We start from the raw sequence: 12,627 nt of genomic DNA, 5'->3' as shown, positions 1-12,627 counted from the left end.
ATAGGTGAAAAATTGGAATAATATACAATACCCAGGATCTTTTTCACCCTGCACCAAAGATTTAATGTTGTCTTTAGAACCTTCAATCGCACCTTTTTGAAAGATTTCAGGGTTCCAAACTCATCCAAAAATCCAGTAGTGTCAAACTTCCTGATCATTTCTGACTAAAGTACGCCCCTTGTTGAACTGTCCAGTTTACTCAGAAGCATCCGGAAGTTTTTAAACTGAAAAGCTATGCAATACAGATTCAGGTCCAGGTGGGCTAAGCATCCCTTCTAAAGCCTGGGCCTCAACTATTTCCACACCAGTCTTGCCCCGCGAGAGGCCCATTAAAAGCTAGGTATTCTCCCCTGGATCTTATCAATAATTGATGCTGGAAAGGTACATCAGTTTGGGAAGGATCGACATCTTGATGCGATTCACATGCCCATATATTGTTAATGGCAAGTTGTTCCATCAGGACAATAGAGTATCTACATCCTTTGGCACCCTTTTCAAGTTATATAGTGGTATTTCATCCACAGCGTTGACAATACCAATTCCTAGATATTTTATGTTTGCACGTACTTCCCCCCTCTAGCCTTCTTAATTCCAACACATTACCTCTGACTTAGAGTTATTCACCAAGTATCCGGACAAGGCCCCAAACTCCACCGCCAGTCTCTCCACCCTAGGCATAGTTTGAATAGGGTCAGATGTATACATTTTCAGGTTGTCTGCCTATATACTAATCTTACTGCTAAGAGAGAGAACGTGGAAAGGGATACCCTGATTGCCTTTTCTGGGTAGATGTGAGAATGGCTCAATATAGAAGTCAAACAAAATAGGCGACAGGTGCCAACCCTGCCTTGTACTCCCTTGATTACTAAAACTCCTAATCAATGAGCCATTAAGGAGAATTCTAGCTGACGAGTTTTCATAAAGTTTCCGAAGCGTAGGGATGAAACAGGGCTAAATCCCAATATTTCCAAGACCCACCACAAGTAGGCCCAGAATACCCAGTCCAATGCCTTGGTCGTATCTATCGTGACCAATCAACTGCTGCGTAAGTTCTTAGATTTGTCTCTGTCAGGAATCCTTTCTGATTGCTTAGCGCGAATATCTCCAAAAGTTGGTAATAGGAGATAGCGATGTTAGCGACTGTTTCCAGTCGCTAACATCTTGGCACGCCCACTTTGCATGTCATTAGTGATAAATATCACTGACATGCAAAGTGGGGCCCAAGATGGTCGCTATCTCCTACTAGCTGTCGCTAACTGGTGTTAGCGACAGCTAGGTAATAGGGAGATAATTTTATCTCCGCTTTCTTGGCTTTTAAAGCCAAAAAAGCAGAGATAAACCCCCTTGATAATATGCCCCATAGTTCAGAGAACAGGGAGACCAAGGCTGTACTCTATCGCCTCTTTTACTGCATAGGAGAGAAAATACACCAAAATCTTCTTTGGCTTCAGTCTTTGAAGGTTCCTTTTGAAGGAGTCTGTATGTACACGCTTTGTCTCTTGCTCAAGATTAATGTCTGACCTGTCTTTCAGGAATGTGTCTCGCAACAACATGAATATAAAAGATTTGATATTAGTTATCTCCTCCGCCTCTGGGATATTCAAAAACCTAAGATGATTCCTCCGTGAGTGATTTTCAATCCTCCCAAGTTTTTCCCTTAATTCTCAGTTCTGCTTGGTCAGCAGGTTTATCCAGGAATGTGTTTTTTACGATGTCCTGTCTAATCATGGCTACCACCTCCTCTAATGCTCCGGTCCGAGCAGCTACTACTTCCAGTTTGTGCTAGTGCAGTTCAGGAGGCTTGGATACCTGCCTAGTTGGCCTCCGACATCTTAAATCTGTTTTTCATATCTTCTTTTAAACCTACGAGGATGGCGGCCAATGATTCCTCAGGTTGCCCTCTAAATGCACCTCCTGCTTCAGTCACCTCCTGACAATGCTCTACAACTGATCTTGGTTTGTCTGCTAGTGCAAGAACATTCAATTTGTCATTCATAGGTACTTGAGATGCATAAGCCTTCCCCTGGCCCACTTTCTGCTTCGGTATCCATGATTTTGCTTGAAGGAGTAGCTCTACCAGCAACAGATGCGCCAGAAACATTACCCATGCTGAGGGTCCTACGGCTTGCGTCCTCTTCCAACCTCCCTCCTCACTTTGTGGGGCCAGTAGAGTCAGGACTTTATAGAAGGATTTAAAGGGACGCGGTAACGTTTATCTGGGGGGTTGGAATCTTTGTGCCCCTTGCACGCAGGCTCTTCCACAACAGCTTTGTAGATTTCCCAAATGTTATAACTGTGGTCTCAGCATCCACTGCCTTTCCAGGCAGGCATTTCTGCCTCTTCATTATATTACGAGCACCAGTGGCCACATAAACCAGGGAAAAGTCAAGCCCAGGACATGCCTTATCAATAAGTTGTACTCTCTTATACATAAGCATAGGGTGCTGGGTTCACATGACTTGATCTGCAGCCTCCCAGATACTCCACAGGATCTGAGGGCTGCTGGATGCCTCCAGAAATACAGCTGCAGCAGGTGGAAGGATCTCCTAACCTTTCTGCTGACTTGTGCTGCCATTGCAGCTGGTGAGCCTGCGTGCGGGCTGCCTGGCAGCAGCATCCCAGCGTAGGATCTCCACGCCAGCCGCCTCGAGCAAGACACCGCTTCGCTTCAGAGGGCCACTGCAGAGAGGCTATCTGGTGCAGGGCAAGGAGGTAATTTTATAAGGTACAAGGAATTTGCCAAAGGGGAGGAGGGGAGGATGGGATGCCACTGACAACAAAAAAGAACAAGTTCCTCCGTTTAGGTCCGCTTAGCTCACAGCCATCATGTTCCCCGCCACCCAAAGAACTGCAAATCTTTAGTAAGTTTAAGCGTCAGCCGATAGCTGTTGCCACACCTATAGAAATCTAGACACATGAATCAACGGCCAACAGAATAAATGTAAACGCATCATCTGTGTTAAGAGGTTCACAATTACCCAAATAGACACATTGTAGAGGTTTGTTTGAAACTAAAAGAGGTGGGCAAGCTGCAGTTGTACTTTTAATTTGCTGACCGATGTCACAACTGGCAACATATTGTATTGTCTGCTTACACAGACCATGTCACCAATGGAGTTTTTGAAATAATTACACTGCAACCTGCTTGGACAGATACTCATCCCTCATGAGCAGTTATGATTAATTATAGCCTGGGTCCTAGGTGGGATCACTCAATCCCCCACTCCAGGAATGAGAGCAAAAGGTATGTTAAAGTATTTTACTGGATATTTTTAGGTAATGGAGTGCTACACCATAACGCACGCACAGCAACCTTGATGTCACCATCCACCCTCGTCTGTGAATGAGTAATTGCAGCTACGACAGCAATCTGAAACGCCACTTAGGCGGCTTCATCAGCCAGTGAATTCCCTGCAGCATGTATTCCAACACGCTGATGACCCATTGTATGAACAACACAAGCCAATGGCAAGCATTCTTTAAGATGTGCCGCTTTTTTACAAAGCAATTTATGCTTGATAAGTTTTCATTAATAGACTGGATACACTAAAATGAATCATACACTATGAGTGTGGGGAATTCATGATCAGTGTTCTCTTGTGCCAGAATTTAAACTTTCAATACAGCCTGCTGATCGGTACAGTCCCCCTAAGGATTGTGTAACAGTTTACTGTGCATGAAATTCTCCACTTTAGATGACACCGCGTACTGCTGCACATGCGGTATTGTTGTTTAGTGCCAACTGCAGGCTGCGCTGAACCATCAGTATATATTATAAAATCATACTGTTCAAAGAGGCAAAATGTCACTGGCACGGGGTATTCTTGTTCATACTGGAGAAATTCTTGTGTTTAAAAATTTGGGTCAAAGACATAGTCAACATCAGTAGCTGTCAAGGAGTTGGCCTCTTGTGTCCATCTAGGATGTAAGGGCCCGATTCACAGAACTAACTTAAGACAAAATCCTAAACTTACTATCATTTTGGTATTCACAGAAGGCACTTACTAATTTTGGTATTCACAGAAGGCACTTACTCATTTGGGTATTCACAGAAGTTAGGAGTCCTAACTTTAGGACTCCTAAATGCCTTCTGTGAATACCGAAAGTCTTAAAATTAGGATTTTTCTCAATTTAGTAGTAGTAAAGTTAGGACTTCTAACTTTAGGACTCCTAAATACCTTCTGTGAATACCAAAGTCTTAAAATTAGGATTTTTCTCAACTTTACTACTACTAAACTGAGACAAATCCCAATTTTAAGACTTTTGGTATTCACAGAAGGCATTTAGGAGTCCTAAAGTTAGGAGTCCTAACTTTACAACTACTAAATTGACAAAAATCCTAATTTTAAGACTTTCGGTATTCACAGAAGGCATTTAGGAGTCCTAAAGTTAGGAATCCTAACTTCTGTGAATACCGAAATGAGTAAGTGTCTTCTGTGAATACCAAAATGAGTAAGTGCCTTCTGTGAATACGAAAATGGTAGTAAGTTTAGGATTTTGCTTAAGTTAGTTCTGTGAATCAGGCCCTAAGGCTTTTGCAATAGAACGCTTGCCTTGGTGACAGCCTCTAAGGCTGGAATGGGAGTAACCACAATTATGCGTTTCTACGAGCCAATGGTCTTTCCTTTATAACAGCTGTCTGAACTGCAGTCAGTATTTATCTCTGTATACACAAACGCAATTCAGCACTTGAGTATAAATGGGATATATAAGCAATCTGTAAAGATAGGGTTCGCACACCTCTATTGAGCCAAACTCATTATTGACATTAATCATTAACATCTCCAGCTGATCAGCAGCTCTCTTCCACCTTAACTGAAGAGCTGCTGCTGCCTAATACCCATATAGCAAAAGCACCTCTCTATGTGCATTTTGTTGTTTGGTGTGCCTGCAACCATGGACGTTATTCAGTGGTCGCAGTTGCTGCCACTGGAATGCCCCTTGCAACTCCTGTTCCCAAAGAAGGCAAAATCAGTGCCAGGGGTAACTCTTCCTGATATTCGTCAGTCGGGGCTCCACTTTCCTGGTTTTCAGCCAATTTGTTTATTACACAAATATTAAATATTACTATTTACTATTTGTGTAATAAACATGGAGTACAGTTAGCTGGAATATGACCCTATCTGGCAGCTAAGGTAAGTAAAAAATGATGTAAAATTAATGTTGTATGCGTGCTTGTAAGAGTGTTTAAATGTGAGTGCATGTGTAAGCATGTGAAGTGAGTCAAAGTAAATGTCAAATGGTATGTGATGTCTCTTCCGCAACCCATAGCATTTTGGTGAAATTATGTTGATGTCTACAAGTGGCTGAGTGCGAAATTGCACGTTCGGTTAGAGCGATTGATTCTGCATCTAGTACAGCACCACGTCTCTAGAAGTCTCTGTCAACATATGGGATATGATCTTAGTAATGCTGCCCCTCTGATCTTCAGTGATGCTGTACGCTGCAATGAATCTCTGTTACAAAAAGTCGTAGGATAATGGTGATAATTTAACAAGTCATGGAGAGCCATTAAGGGATTTATCTCTAGGAGAAATAAAGTAGTTCAACATTTTTCATCAGGTGTTGGCAGTGACAGTGAAATAATTCCAGAGATAGTGTTGATGCCAGCATCACACCACTTTAAGGCACCTTAATGGTGGCATAATATGTGACTGTGATTGTTTACTGTGCATTATTGTAACTTGGGTACTAGGTTCTCCGAGCCAATGGTCTTTCCTTTATAACAGCTGTCTGAACTGCAGTCAGTATTTATCTCTGTATACACAAACGCAATTCAGCACTTGAGTATAAATGGGATATATAAGCAATCTGTAAAGATAGGGTTCGCACACCTCTATTGAGCCAAACTCATTATTGACATTAATCATTAACATCTCCAGCTGACCAGCAGCTCTCTTCCACCTTAACTGAAGAGCCGCTGCTGCCTAATACCCATATAGCAAAAGCACCTCTCAACGTGCATTTTGTTGTTTCGTGTGACTGCAACCATGGACGTTATTCAGTGGTCGCAGTTGCTGCCACTGGAATGCCCCTTGCGACTCCTGTTCTCAAAGAAGGCAAAATCAGTGCCAGGGGTAGCTCTTCCTGATATTCGTCAGTCGGGGCTCCACTTTCCTGGTTTTCAGCCAATTTGTTTATTACACAAATAGTAAATATTACTATTTACTATTTGTGTAATAAACATGGAATACAGTTAGCTGGAATATGACCCTATCTGGCAGCTAAGGTAAATAAAAAATGTTTTAAAATGAATGTTGTATGCGTGCTTGTCAGAGTGTTGAAATGTGAGTGCATGTGTAAGCATGTGAAGTGAGTCAAAGTAAAGGTCAAATGGTATGTGATGTCTCTTCCGCAACCCATAGCATTTTGGTGAAATTATGTTGATGTCTACAAGTGGCTGAGTGCGAACTTGCACGTTCGGTTAGAGCGATTGATTCTGCATCTAGTACAGCACCACGTCTCTAGAAGTCTCTGTCAACATATGGGATATGATCTTAGTAATGCTGCCCCTCTGATCTTCAGTGATGCTGTACGCTGCAATGAATCTCTGTTACAAAAAGCCGTAGGATAATGGTGATAATTTAACAAGTCATGGAGAGCCATTAAGGGATTTATCTCTAGGAGAAATAAAGTAGTTCAACATTTTTCATCAGGTGTTGGCAGTGACAGTGAAATAATTCCAGAGATAGTGTTGATGCCAGCATCACACCACTTTAAGGCACCTAGATGGTGGCATAATATGTGACTGTGATTGTTTACTGTGCATTATTGTAACTTGGGTACTAGGTTCAACATCGAGATGTGTACTCAACCATGAAAACAATTTGTCATGGACTGTTCCTACAGTTTTCATGTTGATTTACGGCAGCCAATCTTTTCTACTTCTGGTATCTTGTGGATGTAAAATATCTTACTTTCACATTTTACAATCCTATCACAAAGGTTATTTTACATTTACAGCTTTTACATAATAGTGATAGCAGGTTTCGAATATTGTATGAAAATGTAAGATTAACATGAAATGAAAAACAAAAATACTGGATTGGTAAGCACTTCTGGTATGTTATTTGCAGTCAATGGTCCTTACTTTTCTTGTTGTACAGAGTACTGACAGGGTGGAATTACTCTAATGTTGGTCATAACCACTTAGTGTATTTGTTATCTTGGTATCAAGTTAACTTTTCTGACTCATTTACAATTTCAGTGTGCTGACCTTCAATCCGAGTTGGACTGCCTGAGTCAGGAGTACCTCTTCTGCCAGACAAAGCTTCGTGAATGCAGAAACCAAATCAAAACATTTCAGGCTAAGAGGCCAAAGGTAAAAGATGCCTACAGTGTGCTACACATAATTAGAGGCCCTTTTTAGAAAGTCCCTGTCATGCGCAGAAGGTAACAACGAATGTTTGAAATATTTGTTTGTTTGTAAACCTTTATTTCGATCACCACAATCCTAAAAATACTAGACAGAAATATTGCAAGCTAATCAGCGATCCATTTGTTTAGTTAAAGATAAAATAATTCGTACTTTCGAACCTTAATATCAAGGAGTAACGAGTTAGATATTTGTACATATTAACGAAAAAGTCATCATTTTGGCAGCTGCTTTTGGGTAAACGCGTTCTTACGCCTCCCATGTTACTTAAGATCTGGTTAAATTATGCTATTTCAAAGAGCAGGTTTTGTTATTACACAAAGAAATTCAAAGAGTGTTTGTGTGAGGCTTTTTTTCATTCAGAGTCTGTCTTCTTTCTGCACATTCTTTTATTTGACATTCACAACCTGAATCCTTTCTCTTTTTAGGGGTGCTGCAGCAGTTGCCTGATTCCATGTCTGATGATATTCCTAGCAATAGCGACAGCACTATTCTACATCACTGTTCTACAGCACAGTTTCATACGATAAGCTGGAGTATGCATCATTTTATACTGACTTTAGACATAAATTGGGAAAATCTTTCTCAGGAATTTCGGATTTGTAAAATATTTTTTAAATAATGTTTTATGGAGTATTTTGCCCTCCTTGCAATTTTAGGAAACCATTTAATAAAGGTTCCTACAAATGTTGAAATAATGTTTTTCATTTCTTTCTTTTCTTATTTTATATTCACCATACTGGAACAAACAAACTAACTCATTTAATCTTATATTGTACGCCAGATTGTCTGTAACCTATACATTAACATTCATAAACATGGTAGAATCTTTTGAAAGCCTTTGGCAAATTACAGTTCTAGTACGCAGTTACTAAGCAATATTTTCTTTATGGGAGACAGTAACAAGGTAGTATCGCACTGTGCTTCGTATCTCTGCTTCAGACTTTCACTGAAATTAGAATGAAGAGCAAGCAACACTAGGATAGTGGTGGCTTCAACATTGTCTCACTACAACCACTTTGTACACACTTTACAAGGGAAACGCTTGGTTGAAGTCTCTTCGATTTTTCACACCGCCACTTATGAACTCATAGCTCATACAGGACAGTGACTGTTTCTGTGCTTTCTCAATAAAGTGGCACTTAGCTGCTTATTCCAATAGTTTCAAATTAACAGACACCAACTGCCCTGAGTCAAGCCTAATTTTCTTCTTGAGTGCTGATTCATGCTTTACCTTGAGGATTACCTTGATTCCCTTCCGATCACCATTGCTTGGTGAGTACCTTTGCCTTTATCAATACGGTTGATACGTCTGAAGGGATCATTGTATTGTTTTATAAATTCAGCAGGAGCAAAATGCCTGAACTGCCTTAGTGTACCGCTGTCCGGAGTTAAACACTACCTAAGCTTGCATATCTTCAGTACATCTGTAGCTGTAGAGACCAACTTGTAGATAGATGATCCATAATGTTATTGTCTTCAATAAACTGCATCAGCACTTGCCAACAGTCTAGCTGGGAATGTCAACTCCATTAGAAATCGAACGTTTGTGATACCACTTGCCATACAGATCTAACATTTAGTTGTGGTAATAACCGCTGGACTATGCAGCTTTAACTTCAGAGGAGACTGTGCCTGCAAGTGGGATTTTTCGCTGGTCCTTCCAGTAATTAAGGCTTGAAGACGGATGCTGGCAATGAATAAATACCAGACAAGTGTTTACTGGTATTTCTTTATTCCAGTTGCATTGCTCGTCTATCACATTATTGCACTGAGCCACTCTGTGTGTAACACGTTTGTATTGTTGTACATTGGAACACTGGTTCTCAAGGAGAGCTTGGTTCTATTCTTCACCAAGAGCCAAGCCTGGATTTGAACCAAGGTCCGCAGATTCAAAGTCCACAGCTTTGCAAATAGACCGCAGCTCCTGACTGCACTGGGCTGTAGCTGTTACATATGAAGCAAAAACCATTTGACAAGGTGCTATAGCACAAAGTTTAAAATCTTCACCTCATTAAACCATCTTGGGGAGTTTGACTTTTTCATGTAAGAGAATGTAATATAATAAAACTTGACAGTTCTGCTGCTCTTCCGGTACAGAGTTGCCAAGTGTGATTGTAGGCAAGAGCATATGATGGGTGACCCTGAATCTGTCGGTTTTTATTATCTAATTGGATTGGAAAGAAAGAGCTTAGTGTTAACGTGATAGGACATGATAGACTGGTAGGCGCTGTCCAATGATAGAATGACACTTTATTTGGCTGCATAAAGAGACTACTACAGTTGCGAGTCTCTCACATGAACATTTTCCCACTTGTACAGTATTTTTTAAAAAAAAACGTAGCAACCCTACTTGCAACTAGGGACATGTTAGTAGATTACATACTATTGCTTTGGGCTATGCCTCTTTCTCGAAATATTTGCTTGGCGGGACAAACATCTGTTGTAAACCTGTGGCCTTGGCACATTTAACTGGACAGTTAAACTCTTTTAAGCAGAGCATGAGCCTTTTTGATAACATAGTTTGACTAAAAAAATGTGGTCCACGTACTATACAGTACCTACCCTTGTAGACTTACTTTCAGGAGGAGTAATGTACAATAGCATCCTGCCCCTCCCCCAACCACCTTCTCTAGGTTACCGATCTCTTGGTTCAGTCCTTGTCCTATATCTGTTTTGTCTTCCCTCACTTTTGGGGGGGCAAGTTGTAGGGAATTGTACTATTGTACCTTTGTATTTTGCCTTTGCTATCTATAAAGCTGTCATTCATTCTAAAGTGATGCAATTAGAATGCACTAGGTCACTGTCCTCAGTGATACTAGAACCTTTGTATGCGTATGCCATTTCCTGCCTTGATGCCTGCGGGAGCTGTCATGGGGCCGTACTACTGGAATAAAGTTCTCTTTGAAAACCTACCTGGAGCCTCTACCATTCATTTCAAGAGAACACTTCCTACATTTATTGGCGACAATTTTCCTATCAAGCGGACCCACCGACCACCTGAATTATTGCAATGATCTACCTATCTCTTTGTACGCCCCTTATTGATGTTTGCTGACCGTTGGAAGACCTTTTTTTAATTGTATGCCACCTGTACTCCTCTTCAACATTTTGTTTTTGCTACTTGCATCGCCTCAAGACTTCCTGCGTGTGCCTGTTAAGAAACACACAAAAGCGGACTTTCAGGAAAAACTGTAGTAATCTTCTTTTTTTTTTTTATTTCAAAATATTTTATTGAAAGTAAATTTTCCATATACAAAAGCAAAACATTCGTAATACTTGTACTGTTCTTGCAATGTTGCGGCCTGGTGGGGCCTAGAGAGAGAGAAGAAAGGAAGAGAGAAAGAAAAGGAGGGGGGGGGGGGGGTCACTGCTCTAGATAGGCATCGAGAGCTTCCCACATGTTATCTTTGGCAGTATGATTCGCCGTCTTTTGCTTGGCAGTGATGTTGTCTGCCCCCCGGAGGAAGGTTACCCAATTGAACCAGCGTTTGAAGGTGGCTTTGCTAGTGTCCTTCCAGTTACCCAAGATCGTTTTCACCGCAGCCGTCAGAAGTACATCGACCAGGTCTCGTACTTCTTTGGACTGAAGTTCTGTTGCTAGGAAGGCAGTGGCTATCCCCGCTAGTCCTCTTTGTGTCTTGCTACCCGTGACTGTGTCTATGACGTTATAGACCTTGCTCCAGAAGGTTTTGACTCTGGGGCATTCGTATATCATGTGAGATAGATCTCCTGTTGCCTTCTGGCAATTCCAGCATGTGTTGCTCTCGCTAGCTCCAAATTTCCCTAGTTTCGCTGGTGTCCAGTGCAGCCTGTGGAGTAACCAGTATTTGGTTTGTGCTAGTTGTGGCGTGATTTTGTTTTTGGACGCTGCCGTCCATAGTCTGGCTCTTTCTTCATCGTTTAGCGGTCTTTGTATGGTCTCCTCCCAAAAGGCCAGTGTCTTATTGTTTAGAGTTGTGGTGCGCGGTGTGATTAGCTTGTAAATTTGCGCTGTTTGGTGGCCTGTTTTGTTTAAGTTTTGTGCGTATTGTATGATGGTGGGTATCTGTTTCGAGAGGCTTGCTTTGGTGATAGCTGCTTTGATTTTTAGGAATTCGTAGAACTCCCTGTCTGGTAGGGAGGTTGTGTGCTGTAGTGCCTTGTAGGTGAGTGGGTTGTTCTCTGCTTCTAGTTGTGACGGCGTTGTGATGCCTCTGCTATACCATTCCTTGCTGTCTAGTGTTTTCCCCTTGTATGTGACTTTGGTGTTATGCCACAGTGATTCCCATTTGGTGCCTTTGATACTTACTGCCATTTCCCGGTCTACTCACAGCAGCGCTATCTTAGTGTTGTGGATTATTGCATTTTTGGCCTCTGGGTGCTTGTGCGCCGTTAGGGCCATAATTGGGTCTGCACCACCTAGAATACTCCTTTCCAGGTCCAGCCATACCGGCATGTATTCTGGTGTGGGGGCTATCCAGTGTATTCCCTGTTTGGCAAGGCATGCCGTCTGGAAGGCCTTGTAGTTTGTGAGGTTCAGTCCGCCCTGTTCTTTTTTAAGTCTGAGTTTCGCTAAGCTGATTCTTGGTTTTTTTTCCCCCCAGAGGAACCTGTTGATGCTTTTGTCTATGTGTTTGTGGAAATCGGTTGTGAGTGTGAGAGGCAACATGGAGAGCAGGTAGTTTAGCATGGGGGTGACCATCATCTTTATTGTCTCAATTCTTCCCCACCAGCTTATGAATTTGGGGCCCCACGTGTCTAGCTTGGACTTAATTTTTTTTACATCGCCTCCTCATTGTGATCTAGTGTTGATCTTAGGTCCCTTCCGAAGAGGAGGCCTAGGTATTTCAGGGGTTTCGTTTGCCATGCCAGGCCGGACGTGCCCAGGACAGCCTTGGTGGTGTGGCAGTTCATAGGTTTGCATTTGGATTTCTCCCTATTGAGTTTGTATACTGTAGTAATCTTCTACCTTTAGCGGTTTGTCCACACCGTTTGGGTTTTCTCTTGAACTGGCTCCACATGCCACAGCACCCGACCATTACTTCTCCGCCAGCATCCAGCTTCTTCTCCATTGTTGTGTTTCATCAGCATTTCCTACATCAGCTCTGAAGCTGTTTGTGCCCAACTCGCTTTGGAAAAGACTCGCATGGCACGTCGACACGTTTGTCACGTCATTGGCGGCCCTCTTGACCCATCTGGATGCCATTGATTACATACCTGTGTATGTACGACGATTTGGCTTTTGACTTCTGCTTGTTTCCGTGACAGGC

At 42.0% G+C, this 12,627-nt stretch overlaps 1 protein-coding gene across 2 annotated transcripts in view; it reads left to right on the top strand.

The window, feature by feature from the left end:
- The window catches only part of TRAF3IP3 (TRAF3 interacting protein 3), a 306,887-nt gene extending 298,814 nt beyond the window's left edge, over positions 1–8,073 (top strand). For both annotated transcript variants that reach the window (XM_086923361.1, XM_086923360.1), the window contains exons 14-15: positions 7,208–7,321; positions 7,804–8,073. In XM_086923361.1, coding sequence (XP_086779487.1) covers positions 7,208–7,321; positions 7,804–7,905 — 216 coding nt within the window. In that variant the 3' untranslated portion in view covers positions 7,906–8,073. The remainder of the gene's footprint in view (positions 1–7,207; positions 7,322–7,803) is intronic.
- The last annotated feature ends 4,554 nt before the right edge of the window (positions 8,074–12,627 follow it).

The sequence above is a fragment of the Lissotriton vulgaris genome, chromosome 5 (assembly GCF_964263255.1).
Source record: "Lissotriton vulgaris chromosome 5, aLisVul1.2, whole genome shotgun sequence".
NCBI lineage: Eukaryota > Metazoa > Chordata > Amphibia > Caudata > Salamandridae > Lissotriton > Lissotriton vulgaris.
The sequence above is the reverse complement of the archived record's forward strand: the minus strand, read 5'-3'. Positions and strand labels throughout refer to the sequence as shown.